The sequence below is a fragment of the Microtus ochrogaster genome, unplaced genomic scaffold (assembly GCF_000317375.1).
Source record: "Microtus ochrogaster isolate Prairie Vole_2 unplaced genomic scaffold, MicOch1.0 UNK88, whole genome shotgun sequence".
Lineage (NCBI taxonomy): Eukaryota > Metazoa > Chordata > Mammalia > Rodentia > Cricetidae > Microtus > Microtus ochrogaster.
Genome location: NW_004949186.1, coordinates 664,155 through 682,422, shown reverse-complemented (window position 1 = coordinate 682,422; position 18,268 = coordinate 664,155). Strand labels below are relative to the sequence as shown.

The window sequence follows — 18,268 nt, the reverse complement described above, 5'->3', positions numbered from 1 at the left end:
ATCCTGGGGATAAAAATCATATAAAGTCATGAAGTATATAATTCTACTAATATAACTTTCTTGAAAGAATAAAAGGTTTTAAATGGAGATAGATTTAGTAGTTGCCCAGAGTTGAGACGTGGGTGAAGAAGGCAGAAGGGAAATAGCTGTGTTTATAAGTGAGCAACAAGAAAGAAGCCTTGTAGTGGGTCCTTGGGGTGACTCAACTGTTGAGCAACTTGACCATATCAGTACCAGAATCTTGGTTTTGATACCGTCTAGACAATTCCTGTTTTTCAAGATGGATGTGTGTACTTGGGGATGGAGGTTAAAGGAATGAAGGACCCTTTGTACTTTTCCTCCAATCATCTCAACGCCTCCCCTCCAGAAAGATGCAGGTCTCACACCTTCAAACGCAGTCTTTTTTATTTGAGAAGGTCACTCTGAAGGCAGTGCCCTTTGGGAAAGACATCTCTCATCATGTACATCAACCATTACTCTCAGCAAAGTACAAAAATACACACATCAGTGGCTTCCTTACAATAAATACACAGCCATGCATCCCACGACAGAAGGCACCGAAACTGGTCACTTAGTAGTCATAAAAATTATTAGCTACATTAACAAAGCCACCCGAATTATCTGTACAAGGAAATGTAACAATATATTCCAAAGGTGAAAACACATGAAAACATCTTTAAAATAGTATGCAATAAATATCTCAATTCTCATATAGATTTTTAAAAATTATGCCATTGTAAACAGCATGTAAACAAACAAAAGTCACGTCTTATCATTATTAAAAGTAATTAGAGCCAAAGTTATAACCTCTGCTCTGTCAGGTATCTCAATGGCAAGTGTGCTAAGCAGGTAAAAGTTTCACTCTTTTCTGGAGCAAACAGAGCCCACTGTGTAAGAAATAGGCAGACTTTATCTGAGTCTTTCAGATACAAGATATTTAGTTTCAAAACAGACTACCAAAATGTAGTAAATCCTTAGCTATAAATATGGCAAGGCCAAACGAAAACTACTTTTGCAATAGAGAAAGGAGAAGGAGCTATGCTGTTCGGCTCTTACCGTGATGGTAACAGGAGGAAAACATGTTGTGATTTGTGCTGGGTACAAAGCCACAGTGCCCAGCCTTCCTTGACCCCTCCTTTTGTGGACCGTTTACAAAGCTGAACTAAGCAAAAAAAGTTATCAAGTTGAGACTTTTCTTTTGCTAAGGGACATAGAAATGGTTGATATTTTATATGACAGAAAATAATGACTTCAATATATACTTACTGAAATAAGAAAATACAAACCAGCAGAGACCCCCCCCCTCCAATCTCACTGACAGGAAAGATAAAGACAATTTTTTCTTCATTCTACTAAAGGAAACCTATAGCCTACCCATCAGTAAATATTTAGAAGACACTGCCATAACTCAAACACTTGCTGTGTTTCATCTACATGTCGCCACCTTGCGGCATTCAAACATCAGGATATTACTATATGCTGAAGTACATATGTTACCCGTTAAATGCCACTGCTTCCTGCTCTCCATACCTAAGGTGCTGACACCAACCTGTAGCTTCAAACAAAGCTTTCCCATCTCCTAGAAGCACGACTGTGAGACCTCCATCCTTGCCTGTGGGTTTACAATGTATTTTGCTATAAATGTCATGGATTTCTGCCTTCCCAGAAGAAAGCCTAGATTTACCCTGGTTCCATAGAGCAGACGCTGGGGCTCAGCACAGCCCCTGTAGTGGCAGAAGCAGCGAAGTATGGGGTTAGTGAAGCACACACTTGATCAGTGATGGCAGGAACTACGGCCAACATGAAAATCTAGCGATTGTGGAAATAAAAATGGGATTGCTTCTTGATGATGTACATTTGGTTGATTTTGGAGGACGGCGGGGTGAAACTGAAACGGCCTGAGAAAATTTTTAAAAATTCCTACTCGTTTCTTTAAACAGACTTCAGGAAGAGCACCTTGAGAACAAACTTAAACTCTACCAGACACAAGTCACGTCTTAGTTTTCCATCATTAGGATCTAAGTCAGTGCCCAAGTTAGAGCAGTAGGGAAAGCTTACCAGTGTCTGGAAGAGAGTGCTCCACTTTTATTATGTGCACTGACCGGTGTCCATTCAAGCAATTTAACTGAAAGAGCACTGTGCTCACTTGTCATTACCTAGGGACGTGGTAGGGATGGCTTCAGCCAATCATAGAGAACAGGCCCATGGGTAAGAACAAATGTTTTAGTCTCCATGCTTTCTAAGGGCAATGACAACCGCAGAGCTTCCTACATTTGTCGTACAATCATGATTAATAGTAAACGGCCTGGAATCACACGAATTTCACCTAGGCCTTCTTGAGTGGATGCTGTTTTAAAAATTTCACTTTTACTATTGTTTTTATTCTTTTCCAAATCTCAAAATCAATATGTATTTGTCTATGAAGATTCTAAGTATTGAGTGTACAGAATAGAAAGACAATCTGTAGGACAAGCAAGATTTTGGCAATGATGTTGAAATTTATGTTTCACTTTCAGAAACAAGAATTTAGATCTGGCAAACACTTCTGACGTAAAGAAACGTAATTAACAAAATGATGATCCTTGACAAAACAATTACTTATGCCTGTTGATGTTCTGTTTGTCTGCTCAGAGGGCATGTGTCCTCACAAACAAGCCTTTCAAGGAGTTCTGAGTTTTTATTTGTGACTGTATAAAAATATAATTCAAAAACATTAGTCAAAAAAGTCTCAATAAAAGAGCCATTTAACACGAACATGGAAAACCTGAGACCACCTTAACTGAAGAGTTCAGGATGAGTTTCCAGCTGAAATGAATAATATATAGATTAAAAGACCCATGACCTACTCTGGTTACTCATTCAGCCTCGCCTGCATCTTGTTCTTTCTGCTCTTGCCATGTGGGGACTGAACCCATGGAGGCTTCAACAGTGCAGACCAAGTACTCTCCTGCGGGGCCCCAGGCTCTTTACCTCCACTTCTAGATGGAATGGCAAGGGTCACTAGATTTCTTTCTCTGTTAGAACTAAAATGACACTGGGAAAGAAATCGTAAATCAAGGTAGGACTCAGGCTGATATCTGTCCTTTCTCAGAGTGGAAAAATGATTAATTGTAACTGGCTGTGTTGGGCAACCCTTCAAACGGGGAACCCCAGACATCAAAATATATTGGGTGTAAAAAATATGACAGGGTGGAACTGAATGAACCTCTTCAGGTTCCAAGAGGTGAGTTCTCTATAAATACTATAAATAAAAAACAACAAATCTTAAGGAAAAAGTATCAGAGCTAACACACTTCAAGGCTCAGCTAATCCATGAAAATTTCTTTGTCTTCAAGTTACGGATTGAGTCACCTTCACCATGTCCTTCACAGGAGTCATCTAAGTCCCTGTGATGAGTTCCCCGCTGCCTACTGCTGAGTTGAGAAAGCACAGACGTCTCTACCACGTGAAATAAACAATTGCAGGGGCTGTTCTAAATGTCATAGGGATTAGGTCACCCAAACCGCCTCCTTAATTGACCTGTAAGGTTTTGCAGTAAACAGGCTTCCTGGAGAGCTAACTAACTCTAGGAAGGACCTCAGCCCTGACCGATGGAGTTGGAGCTTTCTGAGGTGCACTGCCCACCAGGTCATGTATTTTGTGTGTGCTCTGTCCTTCCACAATACAACATGAAAGATACATTCAAACTCTTTGTTCCTAGGCCATGCCACACTGCCCCAAGTTCCTGGGTCAGCTATGCATCTAACATAGTATCATTTATTCTTCCTCAATAAGCACATCTACAACAGTGTAACATAAACCTCTGTCACTAAAAGGAAGCTAATTCTTAACTTCCTAAGAGGCTTAAATAACCCACAACTCACCTGCTGTTCACATCAGAGAAACCAGGTGGATTAAAGTGTTTTCTTAGCTTTACAACGTTCAGTTGGAGTTTTGTTCCTTCCCTGACAACAATACTGGGCAACTGCCTTCTAAATGGTTGGGTTTTTAAATAGTTGAGTCAAGAATGTCTCCAAATGAAGATCAGGAAAAACTGGGTTTAACTTGCTGATTACTTGGCAGAAGTAAGCAAACACCGTGGGTACCATTTGCAACAGGGCCCCCAATCACACAGAAACAGATGTCAAGCATAGCCTTTAGAATTGAGGTTTAGACAACAGAGGTCTGAGATCTTTGGGAGGATTCAAGATTCAGTGCTTGTCGGAATTGGCCAGTGCAATCAAGCAATCAAAGACAATGTCTTCGCCACAAAGCTAAAAATCCCCAGAAGGAAAGAGTTACAGACTGAAGTCCTAACATACAAGGGGCAAAATATAGCAAGGCAGATCTCTGGACGACACTATTCATCCTCGTGCTTTCTGTGTTTTTAGATATAAAAATCATTTTATAGAAAAAAGTTTCTATGACTATTCAGTTACCTAAGACAGGAAATAAAATAGAATTTTGTATTTTGGATTTTTTTTTTCTGTTTTGTTTTTAGGAAGGAAAACACTGGGCATCTGTTTGACAGAAAAGAGCATTTCAAGTATATAAGTCAACCGTCAACAGAGCTATTACACTCCAGGCAACAGCAGTAAAACAAAAGGAGTTCAAATACGCATTCTGTATAAAGAGTATATTTCACAACAGAATAAATAAGGGCACTGATTTATACAACTGGTTCTAAGTAATACTGCCTTCAAGGGACGGTGCTGACGTCAGCACCGTCTCACAGAGAGAAATTCAAAGGTACAGTTCTTGCCCCTAAAGCCACAAAATATACAAAGCTTTTATATCTGTTTGTTATTAAATATTTTATCTGCTAAAAGGCTTGCAAACTCAAATACATCTTGGCAAGTTTGAATAACCAGCATGATAATCCTTTTGGTATAAAAAGGTAAGAAAAATTGTAATATGAAAATTAATAATACCAGTAAAGGAGACAGCTGTTGTACAAATAGGTTTAAACATACGAGTGACTTTTATCTTGTTGATAGAGAAAAGCCAATGCAATTTCCTTGAAGGCTTGAAAATAATTTCCATATTTACCAGCTCTAGATAATAAATATATTACTCGAATGTATTAGTCATCTTCAGTATACAATATATAACTCACAAAACTGGGTGTGCTATTCTACCCAAGTCTTCCGCATCCCCAGGTAGCACTTACCAGCACTGTAAGCAGCCCTCGGCTGCACATGTGTTGAATACTCAGAATGTAGTCGTGGAAAGGGCTGAGCTGTGCGGAACCACAGTGCAATCCAATAGTAAGGGTCATAAACCACATTCGCTTTCCTTGTTGGCTTACATATTCAATTGCATTATCCTACCTTGAGAACATCAGTTGAGTATGAAATGTCCTTATTTTAATGCATTTTATAAGTAACCCTGTGTTCGGCTGGCTAATCTACTCTTGAAATCTAGACAGTATGAAATACCCAGACTAGTCACAAAGTCTTACACAATGTGTAACTTGTAGCTGAAAGGAAATATTTTTACATGGATTTTTTTTAAAAAAAAAAAGTTTAAAGCTGTGGCTCGCTTTTTGTTTTCCAACTAAAACTTGGAAGTGCAAAAAAAACTGAGTATATTAAATAATGTAAATACAATATCTTAAATTACATAAAAGGAAGTAAGCTGTTCACCTATAATATATAATGTGGAGTCTATCTTAAGCATGGTTATTGAGTTAATACAGTCTTAGCTACTCTGTTTAATTTCTTTACCTGAAAATAACAGAGACAAGTATAGAAAAAGGCAGGTACAGTCCAGCTGTTTTTAGCTCTCTGTTTTTTCTATCAACAAACCTTTATATATTTTCTTCTAACATAAACATCTCTAAACCAAACCAGGGAAAATAATAATAATAAAGAAAAGCAAGGCTTTGCTTATTACAAAACAACAACAATTATCACTCTCCAAGAGTCCTAGTTACATCTTTGTGAAGGGATCCTGTTGCTAAGGTACCAATAAGACAGAGATTGTGATACAAAAGTCAACTGAGGATACCACAGCAACAACAAACTAGGGGAGGGGTCACGACTCTTGGGGAGGCCCAGCAGCCAAGTTGTGGAAGCCACTGAGGATGCTTCATTTCCAATTCCTCCCCTGCTCAACACCTGTACTGGGGAGAGGTGGGTGTTTGAAAACCTAACACTACAGAGAATGTGTCCACTGAGAGACACTAGAAGTCAGAGGTGAAAAGGGAATTGATTTTACAGCTTAATCAAAACTGATAGATCCAAAGAATTGGCCCTTGAAAAATGGAAGTTCACCCTGTCAGTTGGAGTGGTAAAAGATTTACTCTGCAAAGTCTATGCAGAGGGACCACCTATACGTTTCAATTCGTAGCTTGTCAATTCATGTCAAAATAACCCATGGAGTCAAAAAGAGTAAGATCTTATATATCAAAGTAGTTAGGAAGCTATGTTTGGGTAATTTATATCAAAATATAAAAATAATTAACGGACAGATTCCTGACAATAGATCACTGGGAAAAAGAAATCTCATTATAGAGTTAACAATTTGAATTTGGAGGCCAAGAACATATTGTTTTTCAGGACTTATTTTTAAGGGATCAAGAACCATGTAAAAATCCAGAGGAGTCAGCATATGACAAAGGGACCCAAATCTAGCAAAATAGGCCTGCTTTCAGAGTCTAAATGGCATTCACTTTCCTTGTGATCATTTTTTATTCTCTCTCTCTCTCTCTTTCTTCTTTTGCATACCCAGTGATTCATCTAATATTTGTGGGCTGCTTCGTGTCTCCAAGCATGAACTCTGTCAACAGGATAATCTACTGATACAAGAAAACGAAAATGTGCAAGTTGAAGGAGACTGCCTAATCTTTATCTCAGTACATATTCTTCTGGAACGTTCAGTGTGAATTAAGTCATGAGCCAACTGAGCATATCACATGCATAACAAACTGAACAACTGTGGATGGGTGGGTGGGTGGCAGCTGAAAGTCTCTAGGGGCTGGAGAAATAGGACTAAAAGGAAGATCTGGGTTCAGCAGAGATCTGGACTGGACCTGAGGTTCTGCATTCAGAAATTCATTCATTTGTTATTGTGTGTGTATGGATGGCATAGGTGGGTGAGCATGCTATGGTGGGCATACTGAGGCCAGAGGACAAGTCTCTAAGTGGTTTTCTTCTCCCACTTTTATGTGGCATCTGGTATCAAACTTGATGCTAGACCTGCTGAACCATCCTGTTCGCTTCAAGCTTCTGCAGTTTTTGTAAGCTCCCAAATAACATTAATGCTGATGACCCAGGGACCTAGTCCACTGCTGTCAAATGGAGTATTTTTGCCATGGTGGAAATGTTTTTGCATCTATGTTTACAGGGCCCTCAAAATGTGGGTGGTACAATTAAAAGATGAAGTTTCTAGTAAGAATAAACACATTTAATAGCCACAGGCATCCAGCGGCTGAAATACCAGACAGCACAGATCTGAACACCCACAGTTTGTCTCTCCTCAACCACAGCAGTATGTTTCTAAATGCCCTAACCCATCAATTCAGTTCGATTACCTAGCAAACTGAAAACTTATTTAATTGGCCCCAACATTTTACTAAATGATTCATGACATTGAAAAAAATGAATCAGGGAGGTGAAAGGTTTCACTGAAGAAAGGGGAGCAGGAGGCAATGAGAATTTGGGTGGACGTGGATGAGTCACTCCAGTCACCCGGAGTTTTACTTAAACCTGACTCTGTTCCTTTCCTTTGGGGTGGGAGTGGGGGGCAACAAATGAACCGTAAATAATTTGGAGACAAGAGCAAGCTACAGACAGGTGCACAGGTGAGCATCTAGTCTCTCTCCACTTCAGCAAGGATCAAAGGCACGGTCCTCTCTATTCCCAGATGTGACTGGATCTTAGCGAGAGGCAATCCCCACAGTCCTGTTTTGGAAACCCTACTTAGGATGGCTCAGCACTTACTGGAGCCCAGCCCTGACACCTGCGGACATGGATTACAGAGAAAAACGTTCACATGGGAACAAACCGCTGGTCCAAGCTGTCATCTTAAAGGATTTCCATCATCCCAAAGCCATTCTACTTAAAGTTTCCATGAGTTGGGATTCTACAGAATACATAAAAGGTGTTGTCAGGAACTGTAAAGATTATCAAACAAAAGCAAAGCCCATCACTGCCCGCCCCTAGGGAAGTAGTCAATAGAACATTGTTTTTTTTTCTGTTGACAAAGATGTATTTGGGGGAAGGTGAAAACTCGATAGTAATTTTTATAGTAATACACTCCTTATGGTGGAGCCCCAGCCTCAACCCTAGCCCTTTCTCCTGAGCAATGATCTGGGGAGAGTTCTGTGAATCTGGCCTCCGATAATCTGGTTTCACAGAAAGTGTTGGCAGGGTTCTCACCAAGGGGTATACAAAAGGGATTGCAAAGGGCTCGTTCAACTTCCCAGGTGTGCATAACATTAAAATTACTAAGTGGTTGGCCTATTATCAGCTCAAAAGCCTTGATATGAATTATCTTTGGAAAATTTCCATTGTGCACAATTTAGGTAAAAAATATATAGTCAGACATACTTATATGGTCAGGAACCCATCGAGATTGTCTGTTGATTTTTTTGGTTTTGCTCTGTTTAAGGTATCTAAATTTTGTGATTTTTTTTTTACTAGTAAATAGCCAAGCTAGAAATAAAAATGAAATGTCAAACATTGAGCAAATATTTGTCTAGAAAATACCAGGGATACTGTATCTCAAGACACGATGTAAAGTGTATATATGCAGGTAAGGGTGTATGGGCAGGTATGTGAGCACATGTGTGGGTAAGTTTATCTACTAAGCACCTAGCAAATTACTTTATCAAAACAGTCTCTGCTGGACCAGCAACCTGCTTGCTGCTCTTATATACAGAACTTGCAAATATTCCAATTAATTTTTGGCATATAATGACCAGAAAACACTTAAAAAGATTTTTTTTACTTTTTTTTTTGACATATATACCTTTGGCTTTCAAATACTTGGTAATTCTACTGAGCAACACTGACATATAATGGTTTCTTTAAAAGGGAAATGATATCTACAAGATAGACTATCAAAATTTGTGTGAGATAGTAATACAAAAGCCCTTAAGAAACAATATTAAAATCTTCCATTACATTTCCTCATGTCAGTAATTGCTTCAGCTAGTCCAGACAACTCAGGGTGCAAATCTCAGCTGAGACCATGGACAACTCCTCCATGCCAACAGTTTTACCAATTCAAACAGAAACTCAAAATGGTTATAAAATTGAAATGAAAAAGAAATGGGGACAAAATGTGAGGCTTGGAAAGTTGCAATTTAAGTTTTGTGAGGCAACAGAAGGTGTAAAGCTTAGGAAAATGCCCAACAATTCTCTGAATGCGCACACCTATGGTTTGGGAGAGGCAAATCAATTTGGTCTGCATAAGATGTACATCATTTGTTGATCATGGCCCAGATGAACGTTCACAGAGTGGGATATTCTCTCCAAAGTCCACAATGGACAAAAGTGCCCTTAACCAACCAAAAAGTGCTTGAGTAGTCAGGTGGTAATAAATTAAATTCCATTATAACAGACATTACAGCTACTGAAGTACTACAGTAATATACATGACATGCAAGAAAAAGAAAGACAACTCAGGCAGGAGCATCGTGCATTAGATTCGCGTCATTCATAGTATGTGATGGGTTGGTCCCACCATACTCTTTGACCAGTGGATACTGGGAACTTAGGGTGAAAACACTCAAAATACAATTCCCATCTTCATCTCCTAACCAGTGGTGTCTAGGCGGGAGCCAAGGCCCTCACTGAGGAAGCCTGAGACGGTTCGGCTGCATGCTGTTGACACAGCTACGCGTGCGCGGAAGAGCCTCCTGCCAGTCCTGCTCTAGGGAGAGTGGAGGATCGGCGAGTGAGAATTCCACCTTTCAGACTAGGAAACTGCCTCCAACCATTCCCCCGCTTCTCCCTACTGCAAGCATTTTCTAGCATGTCAGGTTTGCACAGTAAGAAAATGGCTTCGTGGAATGGGTTGGATTGTTTGCTTGCTTGTTTTTGGCACAAAAAAATGATTTTCTAATACCTCAAATCCAAACTTTCACCCACAGCAAAACTCCAATCCAGAGAGGTGCTTCAGTGGTGCGTATCTACCAGGAAATCACTAAAACAGCAGTGGCTTTCAAGAACTCTGTATTGAGTTCCCAGGACTTCTCTTCCAGGAAATAGCACCGGTGCAACCACACCTCAGAGCAAATTGGGAGGGTTTCTCTCAAGCTCTTTAATTCCCTGGAGAATTCGCTTCATGTGACCCACTTTCGGGATCCCCAGGTCCTAAAAAAAGAAAAAAGGAAGAAAGAAAAAAAAAACAAGAAAAACAGAAAGATAAAAGGAAGGGAGGGAGAAAGAAGACAGGTTTACCAATAAGGAAGATATGAAATTAAAATTTCAACTAGTAATCAACTAGTAATTAGCAGAATTAGCATTTACCTCATCCATTTTTTTTTTTAACAGTTTTTAGTCAATGGTTCTGGAAGTGTCGGCTGAAAAGCTAAGCTACTAAAGCAAAAATAGCCTGATACTGAGAAAGGGACCAATCAATAAAAAGATACCATGTCCTATACAAAACCCTCTTAAATGTGGTACCGTCACGAATTATGTACAGCTAGGGACACTGTTCAAGAGCCAAAGCTAATATGGTTTCTTCCCCCTTTCTTTTTCTAAGGACAAGCTCTTCTGCACCTGAGGCCACCGGTGGAGGAAGGCAGGTCTCTCCAGGCATATGCTTTTACGTGTCCACGCACACACACATATTTTTTTTCCTTCTGGAGAAGAGCCCTGCTTCCTTGCCCAGCCTTCTCTTGAATTTAGTGATTCTCCTGCCTCAGCTTCCACCAGGCCCAGCTTTTGTGCATTATTTCTGTCTTGTGCTCTATGACACTGAACAACTGCGGCCTGCCAGGCACAGCGGCACAGGCCTGAAGGCCTGCGACGTAGGAGACAGAAGTCAGTGGAATAGGATCTCAAGGTCATCCTTGGCTATAGAGCAACGTGGGCTACGGGAGACCCAGGCTTTGGGGAGAAAACACCGTGAGACTTAATCCTGGAGGAAGACGCCAGTGCCCCTACCTAAAATTTAAACCATAAATTTATCTGTAGTGGCATCAAGAGTCCTGATTTGACTGAAGGGTCTGATTACATATTCTTTATTTGTGTGTGGGGGCCGGTGCGGGTGGCCACATGCATGCACGTGCATGTCCATGTCTGACTCTAGGCATGCACCTGCTACAGTGACCATGTAGAGGCCAACTTTGGGTCGCTTCTCTCCTTCCACTATCCTGAGGCAAGGTCAGTACTTTTCCGTGCATGACAGGCTAGCTGGCCCTGGCGCCTCTAAGTGATTCTCCTGTTTTCTCTCCCCTATCTTTCCTGGACGTCCTCCGCCCCAACAACCACAACAACAAAAAGTTAACTGCGAGATGACTTGTTCACAAAACGGAAATGTTCTAAGAAAGTCCACTTAGCTCTATCTCTAATGTAAGGGCTGAATTTACTTTTAAACTTGTAAATGAGGCAGATCAAACAGATTTCGATGAACCCCATGCACACTGCATACATGATCTCTCTTACGCTGTAGAGTAATAATAACTATCAGTCTAAATCCTTCCGGAAAATAGCTTTTCCATATCCAGTGCTGGTCAAGCGTGAGATCATTTCAGGGTAACATTTTTATCAAACTTAACTGACCCGGAAAAACAGATGCTCTCCTGTGCTACCAGGGTAAGCAAAATCAGTCCTAATGCTCTATACATTTCATGGGTATGTGATAAGCATCACACTTGACGGCAAGGCTAAATCCATGCCAGTGGCACACATCTGCAGTGTAAAGGGAGATGGCTCAGTGACTAAGAGAGCTTGGTCCTTTTCCAGAAGACACAAGTTCAGTTCCTACCAACCATGCCAAGTGGTTTACAACTCCCTGTAACTCCAGGGATCCTGTGCCTTCTGCTGACCTTGTGGGCACTAAACACATGGTTGACACTCACATATGCACATACATAAAATATCAATTTTTTTTTTGCAAAAAGAAATGTAGATGCCACCCTTCAGAGTTACCATTCAAACAGAAGGCTTGTTTTTTAGACTTTGTAGTAATATAGTTCTCAGCTTACAGAATATATTTTAATATTAAATACCTTATTTTTAGGCCATATAAACACACCTTTGGTATTCAACTCAGAATGACGGGTTTGGTACAATGGGAGGAACGTTTACTAGAAGGTAACACAGTTACATTGGCTTCTTTGCTACAGATTCTTACTTTGAGCAAATTCAGTATCTTTATGTCTTCTAGCTGTTAGGTTATAATAAAAGATTCACCTTGACATTTGATACAGCTGTCATTTTAGCGGGTGTCATATGCTTATATCACCGTGTATGTAGTTTTTATGTGGAATGTGTTTGTGTGTGGACATATGTGTGCAGACAGGTGTGTGGCTTGTACGTCCATATAGTAACCAGAGATCAGTGTCTCCTTCTTCTTTTATCTTTTTCTGGTTTTAGGACTCTGGTTCCTGGCCGTCCAGGCAGTGTCAGGGTAGGCTCCCTCCTGTGGTGTGGGTCTCAGGTTGGACCAGTCATGGTTGGCCACTCCCACTCCTGGTGAGCCACCTTTACCCCAGCACATCTTGCAGGCAGGACAGATTATAGGTCGAAGGTTTTGTGGCTGGGTTGGTGTCCCAATCCCTCCACCGGAAGCCTTGCTGGTTTTAAGATTGGATCTCTCTGAACCTGGGACTACTCACTGATTTGGCTAGATTCCTGCCCAGGCTCTCCAGACCTTTATACTTATTTTATTGTAATCATACTTTATTTCTGACTTTTTGTTTCTTTGGATGAATAGACAAAATTTTGCCAAAGACTCTTTTGAAGATACTGAGCTATCCTTGCAGCCAGCCATACACAACTTTCCCTCTAGTAACCCTCCCGACTGTACTCCACTGCCGGCTTTCCCCTCCGCTAGAGGATGTTAGAAATGTATCTCTTTGCCAAGTGTCTGGGTATTATTTTCAGTTGTTTAGTGACCTCCAATGATAAGGGAGTGACGCTTGTTCCAAGCCTTGGGAAGGAGCTGACTGGGTGAGAGGTAGTGAGAAAAGCACGCAATGAGGACACATCCTTTATGGTCAGAAACAGTATTTTTAAGCAACTGAAAGGAGGCCAAAGTGGATGGGTCATGGGCCAGTAACAAGAGGGTGAGTAAACAGGCAGTGTTTGGGCCTCCACAGAGATAGACACCATTATTCTCCTAACAATGAGAAGCTGCTGGAAGATCTGAAGCAGAAAAACAACATGCTTGGTTGAAGATGGCAACGTATCACAGTGATTCAACATGGATTATGGGCTGGAGAGACAGAGGAACAGTGAGAAGACCGAGATGAAAGATGGTCCTCCACGAGAAAGTGGATGTGGGATGCAGTGAAGGATGGTCCCGGTCCTGGGAAGATGTGGGATGCAGTGAAGGACGGTCCTGGGAAGATGTGGGATGCAGTGAAGGACGGTCCTGGGAAGATGTGGGATGCAATGAAGGACGGTCCTGGGAAGATGTGGGATGCAGTGAAGGATGGTGGTCCTGGGAAGATATGGGATGCAGTGAAAGACAGTCCTGGGAACTTGGGAGCAAAGGTGGAGCAGAATCTACAGTGTTAAGAGTTTGGCTAGAATGATGAGGTGGGTCAGGAAGAGGGAGGTGCTAAATCTGACTCTGGGTTTCTCTGCTTCCAACACCCAAAGGGCTAGGGGCATAGTTCAGAACAAAGCAGAGTTGGGGATGACACAGAGAGGGACAGAAGATGAGAGTCCCTCTTGGGACATGGGGATCTAGTCCCTCTGTGACACTCAAGTATCAGCATCCAGCTGGCAACAGAATTCTAAAGTTTACTTGTGAGGTCAAGGGCTAGAGGACACTAAGAGTCACTGACATATTCAGGGGTAGGCGTTGAAGCAATGGGAGTGGGGGAGATGGCTCTGCAGTAGGCGATTCTCTCCCAGCATTCTTTGAACTAGTCTACTGTGGTCTGCTGCTTCCGACAGCTCAGACACAGAGGGCAGGGATGCAGCTCTCCAGTTTCAGGGTTTTGTGCTCCGGGAGGCTCTCCCTGTAAAAAAACGTCCCCTTCCCGTCGCCCATACCCTACTTGAGAACCAAAAGGGTTAGGTGGCAATACAAATTTCTAAAGGAACGTGTCAGAAGAGAGAATATAATTGGCATGAAAACCACAAAGGAAACAAAAGCAAATTAAGAAAAGCTAATGAGAAAGATTAGTAAATTAATTCTTAACCATCTCCTTTCTTCCCTTACTTTTGTACTTCTGTGTATGCATGAGTTTGAATATTTGGCAAATATTTGCTACATTTAATACATGTGTATGTATGAGCACACATCGTGCCTTGAGTAATGTATCTGTATATGGATTCACATAATGCGAACATGTATGTATCGGGGTGGACTTTAACATATACAAGTTCAGCATACATACGATGTGAGCCTCTAGAAGGCAAATGGCACTGAGGGACCCTGGCACAATCCTTAAGAAGCAACTGACTAGCCAATAAATATTGCAACCTGACAGTGCTACCAAAAGGTCCATGCACACTAGCCATAGAAAGACCCTGCAGCTCTGTGCACATGTCGTGTGTGTGCACGTGTGCATGCATTCAAGTTTTGAGATCAATCTTTGCTTTACAAATGTTAACCCAGTGTATTCTGAACTGCATCAGTTAGGACACACAGGATAATCTATTATTTTATCATTATTATAGCTAACAGTGTTTAAGGAAGGAATAGTATTCTCCTTTCGATCTGATAAAGCACTGTACGACTCCATAATAAAGACATGAACTTCACACTAGCCACTACCCAGACACAAGTCATGAGTGAGCGAGAAGAGCCATCACTGTGCATTCCAGAGCATCATCTATTAGGAAGGGATTCTTGCAGCAGTGATATTTGTTGCAGTTTAAAATGGAAACATGTAGCAAGAAAATATAACACAGTAAACTCCTACTGTGCACGCTTCCCTGCGGGTGCATGCCTGTGGAGGCCAGAAGTTGACTTGTGTGCCTTGCTCTATCACTCGTGACCACATTTTTTTGAGGCAGGGTCTCTCACTGAGTTTAGAGATAGATCATCAGCTAAACTGGCTGGCCAGAGAACCCTCCTGTCTCTACTCACCCCCAGTTCTGAGGTTTAAGACACATGTTACCACGCTACTGTCGTTTGCATGGGTGCCATGGCTTGACCTTAGGTCCCTGTGCTTGTTGTAGGGGAACAGCTTTACTGACTGTGCCATCTCTCCAGCGCCTATCATTCCAGTCTTAAATCTTGGACAGAATAAGCCTGCCTCGGCTGGTCTACTGTTGAGTATGTACCCAGAGAAAACCAGGGCATTCCTTCGCATCATCAAAGAAAGGTTTCCTGTTTTGGCATACATGACTGGGAAAGCAGTATGCAGATTTTTAGCTCCATTTACAAAAAAAAAAAAGGGGGGGTCATTTCTTTTTGAAACTATTAAGATATCAACAATGCGTCATGGAAAGGAAGTTTTGATTTACTGGTTGGGTTATTCATGTGACTTCTAAAGTCCAGTTTAGAAACAACAAAATCATAAGACTATCTAAAATACCACTGTTGTCTCACAGAAATTTTCATATAATAGAAAGATGTTCTGATTGGTATTTTACATTAATTTTTAGTCAACCTTATATTCAATTCATTTTTAGCCTTTCCCAACAATAGCCATCCACCATCCATGCAGCTGCAACACAATGAGATGACAGAAACGCAAGCAACTTGGACACATTAGGACAGGAGGAGCCACACCAATGGACACAGACAGGTGATGGATGGGGGGTGCATGCTGAGCTGCAGCGACGAGCGTCAGAGAATGGCTCTGACCGGAAAACACTGCTGACATTCTCACTGGAAAAGCAGACACCCAAGTCAGACCAGGGACAAGGAATGTGTGAGATGACGAACCGTTTGCAGAACACAAGCCAAGCTGGGAGCGTGTGACAGACGACACACAGGGAGAAAGGTTCTGTGTTGCAAGCAATGTTCCAAAACCAAAGAGAAGCTCAAAAGGAGTGGGGGGAAAAAAGAAAATACCTTAAGATCTCGTCTTTCCAGATGCAAAAGTTCAGCCCCTCTGATGTCATGACGGATGAAGATTTCTTTGTACTCTCCCAAATTGAGCAGATCCAGCCAAGCAGCAACTTCCTCTGTGCCCCAATTCTGAACTACCAAAGTTAAGAGCAAAACCCCCTTAATTTCTACATGCGCGATGCAGTCACAAAGCAGAGGTTGGCCATAGAAGATGAGAGACAGACAGCAGCAGCGCTAGCAGAAGGGCAGGCGAAAGGCGGTGCTTCGCGAAGCGGCCCTCCCCTCCCCATGCAGGTTATGGACCGCCAGCCGATGGACGCGAGGAGGATGTGAGGGTAGACAGATGTGCGCCACCTGCACTCATGCCTTCAGCTGCAGGCCAGCTTCTCAGCTGAGCCATACAATGTGCGCTAGGGCACTAATTTTGCACCATTAGGATCAAGAATGCAAAAATCATAATGAGCTCTGATGCCTTGCCTTCCCTAAGACCGTGGGTGAAAATGTTTAGCTAGAAATGAGCTCCAAGTGTTAATTAAAATTAGAATATGATCTGGGCTACTTGGTTCTATACATTCTTCTACTTGAGGTCTTGCTGACTTCAAGTGTTGCCTTCACTGACTCTACTGTTATTGACAATTCAAACAATAAATGCCTACAGGAAATGGCTAGAGATCACATTAACATCATTTAAAACTGTTCAGACTGCTGCTACCCAAGACTAGTTGAATTATACTACTTTTTATTATAGATAATCTTTTTTTAAAAAACCATTTATTCAATGTGAGTTAGCATAATAAAACCCTATTTTTTTTTGGCTGTGTTTGGTTTTTAAGCACAATAGCTATTCCTGTAGATGTAAGGTTTTATATCACTTTTTAAATAAAGACCACAGGGGTAACTCAGAAGAATTAATGAAATTCTTCTAAGAATTTATAAAGTGGTTTCATTGTGAAAGGCAGATCTAGACATAGAACTCCCAAGGTGCTGGCACAGAGGGCATCCAGTTAAACTCTGAGGGAAGGGGACCAGGAAAGTAGCAGGGTACAGAAGGAATGGGCACCGGCATTTTCAAAGGGTGGAGCGCTGCCCTGAAAACCGGGAAAAGAGGATCTGTAACTTCAGTGAAAAAAATATATTAGCAGGCTGAGTAAAAGAACATGTCTATGTCCCCCTCATCAACGCGATCTAGATTTTTAACTCTGAGAAGAAAATGAAGTTACACACTGACGTTTGAAGCAGCTGCTGAGGAGATAAAGACCCGCTTGGATGGACACACTGACTCAGCTGGACAGAACAGAAAGAACTAGTGACCACCTTGTCTTCTCCTTCCATTTGGAACCACACACACATTCTCATCAATTACTGGACATGCTGGGTATGATATGACTTGCATGGTTCAATGTAGCATTTTAACCAACGTGTACACTTCAGTGGTGTTTAGTATATTTACAGTGCTGGGAAATGCTCACCGCTACCTAGTCCTAGAGCATCCTCTGATCCCTCACTCCTCCACTGTGGGGCCACCTACCAGGCTGTGAACTTGTTTTCTGTTTCTGAGCCTTTTCCTTTTTAAACTTTGGCACGATGCGAAAGACTGTGCTTTTGCTGTTTCTTTTGGTGCAATCCATTGGAGGTTCCTGTTCAAACCACGAGAAGAAAAAAAATCACAGCTTTAGGAGTTATGGGAAGAAAAGAAAACCCCACTTTATTAATAGGGAGGCAGGAGCTGACGCAGAGGCCATGGGGGGGCTGCTTACTGGCTTGCTTATCATGGCTTGCTCAGCCTGCTTTCTGATAGAACCTGGGACCACCAACACAGGGGTGGCCTCACCCACGATAGACTGGGCCTTCTCTCATCAGTCACTAACTAGGAAATGCCCTATAGGCTTCCCCACAACCCAACCTGGTAGGGTTTTCCAGCTGAGGTTCCCTCTTCCCAAACAACTCTCGCTTCTTGACATAAAACTAGCCAGCACAAATGGGTTTGGAGACTCACCATGTACTACTCTACTAACTGCCCATGCTCACAAAAGAGCCCTTCCTCCCCCCCTTAACAACAAAACATTTCAAAGTAGTATTCAAAATTCATTTCCGTGAAATGTCTCTTCTTCAAAAGTCAGTTCAAACTCTAAAGTCT

The 18,268-nt window shown here is 41.7% G+C and overlaps 1 protein-coding gene across 2 annotated transcripts in view; it reads right to left on the bottom strand.

The window, feature by feature from the left end:
- Positions 1-384: 384 nt before the first annotated feature.
- Dgkh (diacylglycerol kinase eta) overlaps positions 385-18,268 on the bottom strand; it is a 165,646-nt gene continuing 147,762 nt past the window's right edge. Inside the window, exons 30-32 of one of the 2 annotated variants that reach the window (XM_026777878.1) lie at positions 17,660-17,768; positions 16,135-16,265; positions 385-10,301 (exon numbers count right to left, since the gene is read on the bottom strand). In XM_026777878.1, coding sequence (XP_026633679.1) covers positions 10,215-10,301; positions 16,135-16,265; positions 17,660-17,768 — 327 coding nt within the window. In that variant the 3' untranslated portion in view covers positions 385-10,214. The remainder of the gene's footprint in view (positions 10,302-16,134; positions 16,266-17,659; positions 17,769-18,268) is intronic. The other variant, XM_005370871.2, reaches the window with a different exon arrangement.